We start from the raw sequence: 14,944 nt of genomic DNA, 5'->3' as shown, positions 1-14,944 counted from the left end.
CATTGTCGTCATCCTACTATAAAAAAGGTATACTCATGAAATTTATGAAATACTAAACTTCTACGTAATAGCCAAACATTTTTAAAATTATACTAGTAAAAATCTTGAAATATTAATTATATAATTACCTGATGTCACTATACATATTCAGACTCATGAGTATCTTGTAAACGCAATAAGGATCTATCAACAGTCTAAGATCAACAAAATCATGTTGTTGACAATTTCTTGACATGGTCCCAATAAAATAACAAAATGTATATCGATAATATAATATAATCATGCATGTTAGAAATAAAGTATTAAACACGAATTCGAATCAATTTAACATAATTATAATGATAAAGCATAAAATATTAAAATATTATATAATATTCCATACTCTATCATAATTAAACATAAAACCAAATCAAGCTCTACTAATTATTACAGGTACAAGCATTATGACTGGTTCTGCAACACATGATGGATGATATGTCACTACAAGAAAATTGGATATTTAGAAGAAAAATTTAGTGAGAATAAAAACAATTTTCATTAAAACATAGCTTCAATAACTCTAATGAGAATAAATTGTATGTTTTATTATTAATCACAAAATAATTTATTTATTAAGTTTTTTTATGTTATTCTCATTGTTACGGATGTCTTACCAATTTATTATATTTCATTTATTATTATTCTCACTATTTAATTTAAGTATAATATTAATAATACTTTTTATTTTCACTATTTTTTTACCCCAAATTTTCAAGTTACCGCCCAAACAATCCCTCCAAAAAAATTTCCCCAAATTTGTCCGCCAAACTAAAGTTTCAATACAGATTCCCCAAATTCCATTCCCAATTCATAAAGCTTTAGACAAAACCCAAATTGTGCTATTTTGCCATAAAGCTCATACAACTCCACAACTCAATCCTTGGCTTTTATACGACCTAAATTCATACCGACCTGAAATTCATACCCACCTAAATCAGTAATGGTCTTCTCCAACCTAGATCTCTACTCGTCTTGGACATTTTCTGGGAGGCATAAAACCTAAAATCTATAATTGGCGATGTGTTAAGTACGAAGTTTATCCAACTCTGCAAATAGTAAGCTCTTCTCTACCTTCATCAACGTCTCTCTCTTCCTTGTATATATATGCCTTTAAATAGAGATTGAATCATTTGTATATGGGTATATGCTACGCTTTACTAATATGGGTCATACGTATATGGCCTGGGTTTTCTTGGTGTCTTGTTCAAATGTTTTTGCTATCTTTCATGTATAGTTAGGAATCTTAGATCAAAGTTTCTTCTAATTTATAAGGAAGAAATTTCTTTTGGTTTTTTTTCTGTTTCTTTAAAAAAAAATGAGATTTTAAGTTCAATTTAACCATATCTACCTACAACGTATCTGTTATATTATCTATATCTATCTACTGCTTATCTACTATATTATCTATATGTTGGGGCAGGAACTGCTCGTTTTTGTAGTTGTCATAAGATAATTTTAGGAACTAAGAAACATTGGTGATCAGTGGATTCTAACTTATGTGTTGTTCTTACCTATTAGAGCAAATAATTATTTTGATTGAAACAACTCGATAGTAGAAGTATTTACATTTCCTTTTTACTACTGGTTTTGAGAATGGCATGTAGCAAATATTTTTTTTCTTTCGATGGTCCCTATCCTTATTTTGTTTATATTCCTTTTTTTATTTTGGATCTTGTTTATATTTCTATATGATTGTTTGATATGTTTGTCAGCTTTTAGAATAGTTATATATGTGTTGTGTTGTATTATTATTGTTAGTTATTAGCATTATGTTGTAAAATCTAATTAGTGGATTGAGGAGGAAAATGAGTATAACATATTTTTTTCCAAACTTCTCTAAGGTTGGTATAAGAATGTGGGATAAGCCGTAGAAATTCTAATAAGATGAAAAAATCTATCATATCCCTCAAATCAATGTAATGTAATTTAAGTAGGGTTAATATAGTAAATTGTATTATTTTATCTCTATACATATCCAACAAAACAAATACGAAATAATAATTCTCAACTATCTTATTTTTATCTTATACATCCTGATCTTTTTATCTTTATCATCATCTCAATATTTACCCTTATCTTAGAAATAAGACTATTATCATTCCTTTATCTTCATATTCTATCTCTAAAACAAACATGAGATAAAAGACCATTACATTTTTTTATCCATATCACGCCTTATTTATCTCCTATACCAAACACTTTGGTATAAGATTTGAGGGTAATCAAGAACCTTATCCATTCATTGTCTCTTTACCATGTCTCTAAAACAAACAGGAGATAAAAGAGGTTTGTCATCTTTTTATCTTTATCCCACCTCATTTATCCCCCACAAGAAACACCATCCAAATCTTATATCGATAGGAAGTGATATAAGGAGGTGAAATAAACTGTTGTAATTTTAATACGATAGAAACATTCATTTTATCTCTTAATCTGATGTAATTTAAATAGGGATGATATAGTAAAATCTATTATTTTAGTTATATCCATATCCATATCCAACATACTAAATATAGAATTATTTTTATCTTAATATTTTATTTTTATGTTTATCTTTGGACTTGTAATATGGATTTAAATATAGATTTGATATAGACTAAGATGGAGCATAGTGTAAGGGAAGTATCGAAGGAAGTTCTAGAGGAATCTAAAAGCAGCATGCCACCGGGTAAGGACACATCTTGGTGGACAGAAGAAGTACGACAAGCAGTAAAGAGTAAGCGAGAATCCTATAAAATATTGGGGAAATACATGAGTGATGAAAACTACGAAAAGTACCAAGAGGCTAAAAGGGAAGCAAAGAAAGTCATACGAGATGCTAGAGCAAAGGTGAATCGGGATCTGTATACAAAATTAGATACGAAGGAAGGGGAAAGAGACATATATAGAATTGCTCGAATGAGAGATAGGAAGATGCGAGATCTCAGAAAAGTTAAATGTGTGAAGGATGTGGACCAAAAAGTCCTAGTTGGAGATAAGGATATTAAGGAACGATGGAGGTCCTATTTTGATGACTTATTTAATGGAGATCGCAGACAATATGTTGGAGATATAAGTATCTCTCCCGATATGATAAATCGTGACTGCATGCGGAGAATTCAAAAGGGTGAAGTCAAAATGGCATTAAATAAGACAAGATTGAAGAAAACATTAGGACCTGATGGCATCCCTATCGAGATTTGGAGATGTCTAAGAGAGAGAGGAATAGAAATGTTGACGACGTTTTTCAACAAAATTTGGAGAAACAATAAGATGTCATCAGAATGGAGGAAAAGTATCCTAATCCCTTTATATAAGAACAAAGGTGATGTCCAAGATTGTGCCAACTATTGAGGAATCAAATTAATTAGTCACACTATGAAACTTTGGGAGCGAGTGATCGAACAAAGGCTAAGGAGGACGGTGAAGATCTCGGAAAACCAGCTTGGCTTTATGCTGGGAAGATCAACTATGGAAGCCATCCATCTAATGAGACAATTAATGGAGCACTATCGAAATAAGAAGAAAGACTTGCATATGGTTTTCATTGACTTGGAGAAGGTATGTGATAAGGTACCAATGGAAGTACTTTGGTGGGCCTTAATAAGAAATGCTTTTCGCGAAAATATATTGACATCATAAAGGACATGTACGAGGGAGCATGCACGAGTGTACGTACCAGTGTTGGGAAGACTGGAGAGTTCCCTATTACGATTGGAGTGCATCAAGGTTCCGCACTTAGCCCGTTTCTTTTTGCCATTGTTATGGATGAACTAACGAGTTCACTTCAAGATGGTATACCATGGTGCATGTTGTTTGCAGATGATATTGTGTTGGTTGATGGGACGAAAAAAGATGTGGAGAGGAAGATGGAACTATGGAGACAAACTTTGGAATCTAGAGGCTTTAAGTTGAGCCGAAGTAAGACAAAATATTTAGAGTGTAAGTTTAGCAGCGATAGGAGTAGGGAGGCAGAGACAATCACCCTAGATGAGAGAGTTGTCCAGGCCTCAGATTACTTCCGGTATTTAGGTTCTATTATCCAAACGGAAGGAGAAGTAGATGGAGATGTTGCTCATAGGATTAAATCTGGTTGGTCAAAGTGGAAGAGTGCTACGGGTTTCCTTTGTGACCCCGACATGCCTAATAGATTGAAGGGAAATTCTACCGCACGGTAATCAGACCAACATTGTTATATGGTACGGAATGTTGGGTAGTGAAACATTGTCGCATTCATAAGATGTCGGTGGCGGAGATGCGTATGTTGAGATAGATGTGTGGTCATACGAGAAAGGATCAGGTGAGTAATGAAATAATTAGGACAAAAGTAGGGGTTACATCTATTGAGAATAAAATGAGGAAAAACCGACTAAGGTGGTTTGGTCATGTAAGATGAAGAGCGCTTGATGCCCAGTTAGGATGACTGAAGAGTGGCAAAGGGATGTAGTGGTGAGGGGTAGGGAAAGACCTAAGGAAACTTGGAAGATGGTGATCGAGAGTGATATGAGTTTATTGGGATTGAGGAAAATATGGTAGTGGATAGGACAGAGTGGAGGGAGAGAATTTATGCCGCTGACACGACTTGATTTCACGGTTTTATATGATAGTTCATGTTAACCGATCCCGAATCATTTCAGGACTAAAACTTTGTTGTTGTTGTTGTTTTATTTTTATTTTTATCTTTATCTTTATTTTTTTATTTTCTAAGAAAAAAACTACCAAACGGTCTGTGGGCATTTTTCATTTTTTCTTTTTTGATCAAATACATAAATATTATAATTAAGTATAAAATTACAACTAAGTCATATCATCAAACTTAATTCTTAATATGTCATTATTCTCTATATATTATGATTTTACATCATAATTTAAAAATTCTAGACTCCAATTCATAAATCACAAACTCTAAAAAATATATTATAAACTTCTAATTTATAAATTTTAATTCTTAAAATATATTAAAAGTACTGATTTTACTATGATTTTAACATAGTTATAAATAGTTTTTTTTTTTAAAAATGAATTTCTATTAATTTTTCTTTTTTTGATCAAAGTACGCTCAACTTTCAAACCTATTGAACTCGGCCCAGTTTGTCTATTTGATCACTTTAGGATAAAACGGTTCGTTTCACCTTACTGTAGAGCTTCAACACTTCCTCTCTAACACCGGATAAGGCTTTCTTTCTTTCACTTCTTATGTTACTTCAATTTCTCTCTGCTTGCAATCCTTACTTAACCACTCAAACCAGCTCTCACATGGCTTCTTCTTATTGACTCTGTTTATCTTTCCCCGCTTCTTTCAAACTCCAGCTTCCTTCTTTCAAAAAATGGGCTCCAAAATTCTTCCTCAGGTACTGCAATTTCTACATTTGAAAATGTTTCTGGCTTCTTTTCCTAATATCCTCTTTATATTTGAAATTTGCAGGCGCTTGTTATAATTCCGAGGAAACCCACCCAATGCGTTGCTCCAAGGAATTTTGGTTTTTCTGCAACAGTCAATCGCGGTTCCTCCCTCTTCAATTCGTCTCATCGGGTTTCGGTTAATCGGGGTTTGTCGAATTCATCAAATCTCGACGCAGTCATCTCCGCATTTTCTAGACAGAGGTTTGTTGCCGGAGCAGAATCGGAGGGCTCTGCAGGTGGTGAGGTAGCGGAAGAGAGTGTAGATGTTGAACAGGAGACGGAAGAATTAGGAGAGGGAGCAGTTTCTGAAGATGGTGAGGTGAAGGCCGAAGTTAAAGAACCAAGAAAGCCAATAGTTAAACTTGGAGATATAATGGGGGTACTAAATTGATTGCTCTCTTTCAACTTTTGTGCAATTTTGTGTTTTTGTTTCCTGAGGAAATTGCTTGTGTAGATATTGAATAAAAGAGCAATTGAAGCATCAGATAAAGAAAGGCCAATTCCAGATATCAGGACTGGAGATGTTCTGCAGATTAAATTGGTAACTGCATTTCCTATTTTTCTCTTCTGGCTTTTTTTGTTAGTGATGTTTTCTCTGGTACAAGTATAATGTTTTTGATATTTGATTTATGTGGTTCATTAACAGGAAGTACCAGAAAATAGGCGTAGATTGTCCATCTACAAAGGAATTGTAATTTCCAGGCAAAATGCTGGTATTCACAGTACAATTAGGGTTCGGAGGATCATTGCTGGCATAGGGGTTGAAATTGTATTCCCTCTGTGAGTATTTCTGACAATCTCCTTTCTTATGTTCTTTTGCAAAGCAGCTTTTTTGCTAATGCTCCTCTGTGCATATGATAAACTATGAAGATCAGGTTAAATGTTGCTCATTATAGAGGATATTAGAAGTTATGTTAGCCGTTAAGTGTGATATTTATTTTAAAAGGGTTAGTCAATTAGATTAGAGTTGTTGTTGGTGAACAACAGCTTTCTACAGAAAGCTGGTTTTCTGATCATTTGTACTCACTGATTCAACTCATTTCTTGGTCTTTATACGCATCATGTCGGAGTACAAAATGCTCTTGAAGCTTCAGAAGTTGTAGGTTAGATAATTGAAACTCATGAAGCTTGTCCTGCATTCTGACTCTGATAATATGAACTAGGAAAGTTTTGTATTCATCAACCTGCCATTGATATTTCCTTTAAATTTATATTTTCAGTTTCCTTCTTAGAGTGATGAATTTTTTGTATCATTTAACCATTATCATGTCATCTTCTTTTTTAATATTACAGCTACTCACCGAATATCAAGGAAATAAAAGTAGTCAAACACAGGAAGGTTCGGAGGGCAAGGTTGTATTATCTGAGGGACAAGCTTCCCAGGCTGTCCACATTTAAATGAAAAACATGGAGGGAGTTGGTTTTCAGTTATTTGCTTATCAAAGTAATAGCCTGACTGCAAAGATGTTGTAAGAACCAAATTTCCATGTCCTTTATGCTTTCTTTTGTTTATGCAAATTTTTGAATATGTAGAGATTTGGGGTATTCATTATGCAAAAATTGACACTATATAATGTTTTTGTTGTTGGTCTGGCTAGTTCTGGCCATCAAAATGTGTAATTTTATGAACTTTCAAAGTCTGCAATGTGCTTTTACTCATCTCAGTAGAACTATTCTGACTTCTCTCATTAGTTTGATTATACTTTTCTTTTTCTCGGGTTCATACATCAGTTCATTTGAGATGGTCTGTATCCCTCCGTGGATGTGAATGCAATGTTACCTATATGTGCTATGGTACACATATGTCTTGTGAGCATATTATATTTCTCACTCTTACTTGATGTTCTTTGGAAATGTATCTTACTGTGTTCATTGAGTGTCAAAATGTCTTGCAAATTGAGCAGATGCTGCTTCAGTTTTCGTTGTTATGGACAGAAATCACTCGAGGCTCCTTAAGGCTGCATAGAAGGTTAATTGTTCACATTGGTAGGTAGCCATATGAAGTTTTCTTAGACTTTGAACATTGTATTAGGAATTAAGAAATTTTTGTTAAGTGATCTGTGTCAATGCTTGGCTTAGCTGAATGTTGAGAGTGTTAGTTGAAGCATGGAGTTAGGTGTATATGGAGAATAATGAATTCCTCTTAATAAATTAAAATTGCAGATTTAAGTATTTATTGTAATTTCCAAAGGGTTAATATTACACAAGAAACTATCTAGTGGTTCTTAAAAAAAAAAAAAAGAGTATCCTCTGGTTTCGTTCCACATTATGGATTGTTATTTGTTGATGTAAGTTGTTTGTTGTTTAATCATTAATATTTTGGTAAAAATGTGATTAATTGTTGTTGTTTGTTAGGATGTAAAATGGTTAATATGAACATAGTCATTCTGAAATTCAAAAACCACACAAGGATTTAGGATTTTCTACTAGTGGGGTCAAACTATATAGGTTCATCATTCCATATATTTAAATTCCACTAATTAACGAGGTTGTTAGGATTTAAACTCTCGATGTATGCGGCCTTGGTACCATATTAAGTAATCATTTGAACTAAAAGTTTACCTTAATAGTTAAGGTCTAATACTAGTTTCTATTATTGTTTCTAACAACCTCAAAATCTAAATCCAAATAAGATTTTGATTTTGTTGTTTTTATCTTTTATTATCAACTAGATAAAAAGTTGTTGGTGTGTCCTAGTTCATAGGCATTGATTCTAGAATCTGTGAGTAATGGATCTTTATCCTTGATCCCCCGTATTGAAAACGTTTTTATTTAAATCAATAATTAACATATAAAGATCCATTATTCACGGATTTTAAAAAAATTTAAATCGCAATGAGTTCTATGTTCTAAAGTGACTTTTTAGTCATTAAAAATTTAATGTGATTGAAATTTAATTAATAAAAAACCAAGGATCTTAATGTAACAGAAAATGAAGATCAAGGACAACAAGTTGCTTTTTGTCTACTAACTACTAAATAATTTATCTATTTTAATGGTACATATATGATACTTATTAAATTAAGGGTAAAATATAATGAAAATACACCTAGTTTACTTATTTGTAAATCTTAACCGTACAAAATGCAGATACAATTTCCCCAATTCTCTAACCTAATTTCACCTTCTTTCCTTTTTCCCAAAACGCAGCATTTTCACCAGCCTTCTAGAAACATCCTTTCCACATCAATGCTCTTATCCTTATCCTTCCCCATTGTTACCGTTGGGCACAAGGACAACACATGGGCCAACTCATTTTATTACAGCACAGCTATTTTGTCATTTTCCTTATTCTGTTATTCGCTTTGTCTATTTAAGGTTCTGTAAGCTTTTTGTTTCAATCAATGAGAATAAAAACTTTATTCCATTCTTGCTTTCAGCAATTCATGATGGTATCAGAGACAAAAACAAAACCTTTATGATCAACTTTTCTTACCAACTTTTCAGGCAATCATAAATGGCTACAAATCAACCCATCCCTGTCACCAGCCCATATCATCTTTCAGCAAATGAATCACCTGCACTTGCTTTAGTCACTCAACCCCTCAATGGGACAAATTACCATCAATGGTCGCGAGCAGTCCGAGTTGCTCTTATGTCCAAGAACAAGTTTTCATTTGTTGATGGATCCATCCTGGCACCAGCCCCTGCAGACAACATGTTCAGTCAATGGGAAAGATGCAATAACATGGTCATGTCATGGATCCATCACTCATTATCACCATCCATTGCTTCAAGCATTATATGCATTGATAAAGCTAATGAAGTGTGGGAAGACCTAAAGGAGAGGTTTTCTCAAACAGATACCTTGAGAATCCTGGAGCTGAGGAAGGAGATTCACAACTTCAAACAAGGCAGCAGCAATGTGACAGATTATTATACAAATCTGAAAATATTGTATGATGAACTCTTCAATCTCAGGCCCCTGCCTTCATGTACCTGCACTCCATCCTGCAAATGTGAGGCATTCAAAACCATCAGGAGCCAGAAGGATGCAGATCAAGTTATGACCTTTTTGCAAGGGTTAAACGAAAACTACAATATCATTTGCTCTCAGATACTACTGATTGAGCCTTTGCCAAGCCTCGACAAGGTATTTGCTCTGACCATACAACATGAGAGGCAGCTGGGCCTAGTTCCAAGCAGATCCACAGCCAATCAGGAAGGCATCATCTTTGCTGGATCTGCAACAAACAACCAAGCTCTTACTCAACTCAGAAATGGTGGCAACTTAAATGCAATAAACAATGGAAATCATAGAGGGCAAGGAAGGAGGCCCAGCAACCGTAGCACAGCCACCTGCACCTATTGTGGAAACACAGGTCATACTGAGGACATTTGTTACAGGAAACATGGTTACCCACCAAGCTATGGAAACAGAAGCAACCGAGGAGGAGGAAACAGCAGGGGCTTCCAACCTAGGGCCAACAACACTACCAAACACAGCCAAGACAGAGATGATGTTGATTCAATGGGAGATGATGGAGCACACAATCAAGATCATGGTGAGAAACTTACACTATCCAAAGAGCAATATCAGAGGCTCATTGCTTTGCTGCCTCAAGATTACACCAACAAGGCATCTAGCTCTGGAGGGAACATAAATACTTTCACAAAAGCTGAAAGTTCTGGTATCATTTCAAACCTAACCTCTCATAAATCTGCTAAAAATCGTTGGATAATTGATTCAGGAGCTACTGATCACGTAATTTGTGACTCTAGTTTTTACAGTTCCTTCAATAAAATCAATACTTGTTATGTGAACCTGCCTGATGGTCATACTGCTGGTGCTAATCTCATTGGAACTGTCAAACTCAGTCAGAAATTAATTTTATATGATGTGTTGTGCATTCCCAGTTTTGATTGCAATCTAATATCCACTAGTAAACTTTTACAAAACAAGGAAGTTTGTTTAGTGATGATTGAATCCATGTGTATGCTACAGGACACTACAAATTGGGAGAGGATTGGCTTAGCTAGGGAGATTGGAGGATTATATCACCTGGAATACCCTTTACCATTTTCAAAAACTTGCAATGTTGTTTCTTTTTCAATTAAGGCCAATGTCTGGCATGCTAGGCTAGGTCATCCATCTTATGAGAGATTCAAGAGGTTAAAACTATCATGTAATGATTCTAATTCAATCAATGAAAAGCCATGTGATATTTGTCACAGGGCCAAACAAAAGAAATTACCTTTTTCCTTGAGTGATAACATTGCTAAGAATCTTTTTGATTTAATTCATGTTGATATCTGGGGGCCAATTAGAGAATCTTACAATGAAAAACATTATTTTTTAACCATTTTGGATGACAAAAGTAGATACACATGGATTTCACTCATGCAAACTAAAGGTGAAGCTAGTAGATTATTGCAACAATTCTGCAGGTATATTGAGAGGCAGTTTAACAAGAAAATCAGAGTCATTAGGTCTGATAATGGACCAGAATTTCTCATGAGAGAATTCTATGCTCAAGAGGGCATAATTCACCAGACCTCATACCCAGAGACTCCGCAACAAAATGGCAGGGTCGAAAGAAAACATCAGGAGATTATGAATACAACCAGGGCTATTATGATGCAAAGTTCATTGCCCAAAATATACTGGCCTGATGCAGTAGTTCATGCAGTTTATATCATGAATAGATTGTCATCGGTAGCTATTGAAAATAGCACACCATATGAGGTCTTATATGGACAGAAAGCTGAACTAGATCATCTGAGGGTATTTGGTTGTCTAGCATATGCATCAACACTCAACAGGGGCAAAGATAAATTCTCAGACAGGGCAATAAAATGTGTCTTTCTAGGGTACAAGACATGCATCAAAGGGTTCAAACTCATGAACTTAACTGCTAATGCAATTTTCTTCTCCAGGAATGTTAAATTCTTTGAGGAAATTTTTCCTTACAGTGAAGAAGGAAAAACCGACTCAACAAGTCAGTTCTGCAGTGAAGAGGAATTAGATGCACTGCATGAAGTGATTCCTGATGATGACAATGATGATACAAACACAGAAAATATACCCATCCATGATATCCCTGATCAAAACATCACAATTCCCGATAATGAAGTAGACAACCCAGAAATTCATGTACACAATGACATCCAAGGGATTCAAGACACCAACACAGACCTTGACACAAACACCAGAAGATCCACTAGAGCCAAACAGATCCCAAACTACCTAAAAGATTACCACCTGGCCCTCATACAAGGCACTGTCAAACCACAACCACATAACTCACCCCATTCACTAGACAAACATTTATCCTACTCTCAACTTTCAACACCCAAGCAAGTTTTCTCCATCAACATCACATGTCATCAGGAACCAAGCTCATATCATCAAGCAAAAGTAGATGCAAATTGGCAACAAGCCATGAATGCAGAGTTACTAGCTCTAGAAGCAAATCAGACATGGGAACTAGTAATTTTACCAGAAAGGAAGAAACCAATTACCTGTAGATGGATCTTCAAGATCAAATACAAAAGTGATGGAAGTATTTCCAGATTCAAGGCCAGACTGGTTGCTCGAGGTTTCACCCAACAAGAAGGAATTGACTACACAGCCACATTTGCACCTGTAGCAAAATTCACAACTATTAGGGCCTTGTTGGCAACTGCAGTAGCAAAGGGATGGGACATTCAACAATTAGACATTAACAACGCTTACCTTCATGGAGATCTCACTGAAGAAGTGTATATGACTCTGCCACCAGGAATTCAACCTACCGCACCAAACCAAGTTTGCAGACTCAAAAAGTCCATATATGGACTGAAATAGGCGGGCAGACAATGGAATCTTAAACTCTCTCAAGCCATCACAAGAACATAGGATTCACACAATCGGTGGCAGACCCATCTCTATTCACAAAAACTTCCAAACAGGGCTTCACAGCCATTCTAATTTATGTTGACGATGTTGTTCTTGCAGGTAATGATAGACAGGCACTGTCCTCGGCAAAGAAGCACCTGGATCACCTATTCAGCATCAAGGACCTTGGCCACATACATTTTTTCCTTGGTTTTGAATTCTCCAGAAATGCAAAGGGCCTCCACATGTCTCAGAGGAAGTACATTCTTGAGCTACTGCAGGATATGGATTTTTTACACAGCAAGGCTGCATCCTCTCCAGCCCTACCAAACTTCAAACCAAGCTCCTCAGCCACCACACTAGCCAATATCACTTCCTACAGGCAACTGATAGGAAAACTGCTCTATATCACTCACACCAGGCCTGAACTTTCTTACATTATCAATCAATTATCCCAGCACTTAAATCAGCCTACCTCTGATGACATTCTCCACGCACATCGCGTATTGCGTTACCTAAAAGGCACAATTGGACTTGGTTTATTCTTCCCTGCAGCAAACAACCTCCAGCTACAAGCCTTCTCCGACGCAGATTGGGGGTTTTGCCCTGAAACTCGAAGATCACTCACAGGCTATGTCGTCTTCCTCGGCTCTGCAATAATATCCTGGCGATCAAAGAAACAAAGCACCGTTTCAAGATCGTCTTCAGAGGCTGAGTACCGTGCCCTAGCTTTCACATCTTGCGAATTACATTGGCTCCGAAATCTACTTCATGATCTTAATCATTCTCCACAAACCGCTGCACTACTCTTCTGCGACAATATTTCAGCTTTACACACCGCTCACAACCATGTTTTCCACGAGTGCACTAAGCACATTGACATCGACTGCCATGTTGTGCGCGAGCGAGTACAATCAGGTTTAATCCGTCTCATGCCCATCGCGTCCTCGTTGCAATTGGTTGACCTTTTCACAAAAGCTCAACATGCTTCGCAACTCAGATTTCCTTTATAGTGCAGCCAGTTGTGTTTAAAGGAAAAAATGAAATATAGTGCAACAAATTCTTTAAAGGAAAAAGGAAAAGGTTGAAAGCTAATTAAAGGCACCAACTTTCCATAATTAGACACAAATAACATAATAACAAATTAAGCAAAGAATGCATATAAATCTCATGATAAAATGATTGTCATTTATGGGGTAAATTTTGCTGATGATGGTCACTTAAGTTTGGTCTCCCCATGTTCCGTTTATTCTTCTTTATCATTTATGGGCTAAATTGCGTTGATTAAGTTTGAGGCCAATTTTAATATGTCACTAAACTTTACTTTGTTTCAATAATTGGATTTTTTTTATTGCAATATAGTCCTTTTAGTCTTTTTAGAAAGAAAAATTTACTGGAACAATGATGTGACAATCACGTAACTCTTACGTATGACATTCAACCACATGATAATAAAAAATATATATTTTTTATTTACTTAATTCAACTGTTTAAACCTGGCACATGTCAAAAAAAATGTTTTCTTATGTCACTTAATATATACGTAGTTATCATGTGAGTGTCATGTTATATGTAAAAGTAAGTTTTTTCTAATCTAGTTGTCATGTTATTATTAGAGCAACATTTTCTATTTAAATTGGTTGAAATAAATTTATTGAAATACTATGAAAGTTTAATGATTTTATTGAAACAAATGAAATTCAGTACATTTTTTAAACAGGTCCACACTATAGTGAATATTAATGCAATTTACCCATCATTTTTCATATATTTTATTTGTTATTATTGTTTTATATATAATTTATCTCAGTGGTGTGTTTAAGATTCATATCCTCTTTCAATTAAAGTTTATTATTTATATTAGAATTCGAACTTGAGATGTCTAGTTTAAACGATTTGAATTTATTAACTACTCAAATCAATCTTAATTGATTAATATCGAACAATTTTTAATTGGATTCTTGATATCTGAGCGATTATTAAATCAGGTTCCTTCTATTGTTTCTTATTGTTACTAAATAAGAATATATGATTAACTTCTACACGTAGATTATGATTACGAAGTAACTAGAATCATTAGATGGTATGGTGTGGCTCCATAAAGAATGATAAAAATAGTGATTTGCTTCACGCCGCCCCTTAATTCCCACATACCGCCTCCAAATTACAATTTTGCCCCTTCCCTTATATTTGCAATATTAAGTTCAAATTCAATTTCTAACTTCCAAACACTTTAGTTCAAACCAAAAGAAAACCCGGACTAATTATGGCTGGACGTGGAGGTAAAGGAAAGTCAATCGGGCTCATTTCGGTACGTGTTTCTAATTTTTTTCAAATTTTTTTTTTTTTTAAGTTTTCTGTCCCGAAATTCGGGACAGAAAAGTTTATTTTGACGACCATGGCGGGTCCAGGACCCGCCATGGTCATATGCGTGGCGGGTCCAGGACCCGCCATGCTCAAAACCGTGGCGGGTGCTGGACCCGCCTTGGTTTTGAGCATGGCGGGTCCTGGACCCGCCACGCATATGACTATGGCGGGTCCTGGACCCGCCATGGTCTTAATACTGGCGGGTCCTGGACCCGCCCGTCAAGAGATAGCGTCAGGTCCTGGACCCGCCGATGTAATTTCGAAGTCGTTTTCTGTCCCGATTTTCGGGACAGAAAACTAACAACTAAAAAAAATTAGAAATATTTAGCGCATTTATTT

At 35.4% G+C, this 14,944-nt stretch overlaps 1 protein-coding gene across 1 annotated transcript; it reads left to right on the top strand.

Annotated features, from left to right (window-relative positions):
• Positions 1 to 5,173: 5,173 nt before the first annotated feature.
• Positions 5,174 to 7,061, top strand: LOC136209486 (large ribosomal subunit protein bL19cy-like). Its single transcript, XM_066000960.1, has 5 exons — positions 5,174 to 5,369; positions 5,444 to 5,800; positions 5,876 to 5,962; positions 6,068 to 6,201; positions 6,715 to 7,061. The coding sequence occupies exons 1-5, from the start codon at positions 5,346 to 5,348 to the stop codon at positions 6,821 to 6,823; spliced, it is 711 nt and encodes a 236-aa protein (XP_065857032.1). The 5' UTR covers positions 5,174 to 5,345; the 3' UTR covers positions 6,824 to 7,061.
• The last annotated feature ends 7,883 nt before the right edge of the window (positions 7,062 to 14,944 follow it).

Source organism: Euphorbia lathyris, chromosome 1 (genome assembly GCF_963576675.1).
Source record: "Euphorbia lathyris chromosome 1, ddEupLath1.1, whole genome shotgun sequence".
Classification (NCBI taxonomy): domain Eukaryota; kingdom Viridiplantae; phylum Streptophyta; class Magnoliopsida; order Malpighiales; family Euphorbiaceae; genus Euphorbia; species Euphorbia lathyris.
Note: the sequence above shows the minus strand (reverse complement) of the source record. Positions and strands in the feature narration are given on the sequence as shown.

Excerpts from the sequence above, each read along its gene's own strand:
- LOC136209486 (XM_066000960.1), top strand. The coding sequence starts at position 5,346 with ATGGGCTCCAAAATTCTTCCTCAG. Across the intron at positions 5,801-5,875 it reads AACTTGGAGATATAATGGGG|ATATTGAATAAAAGAGCAAT; the intron begins GTACTAAATTGA and ends TTGCTTGTGTAG. Across the intron at positions 5,963-6,067 it reads ATGTTCTGCAGATTAAATTG|GAAGTACCAGAAAATAGGCG; the intron begins GTAACTGCATTT and ends GTTCATTAACAG.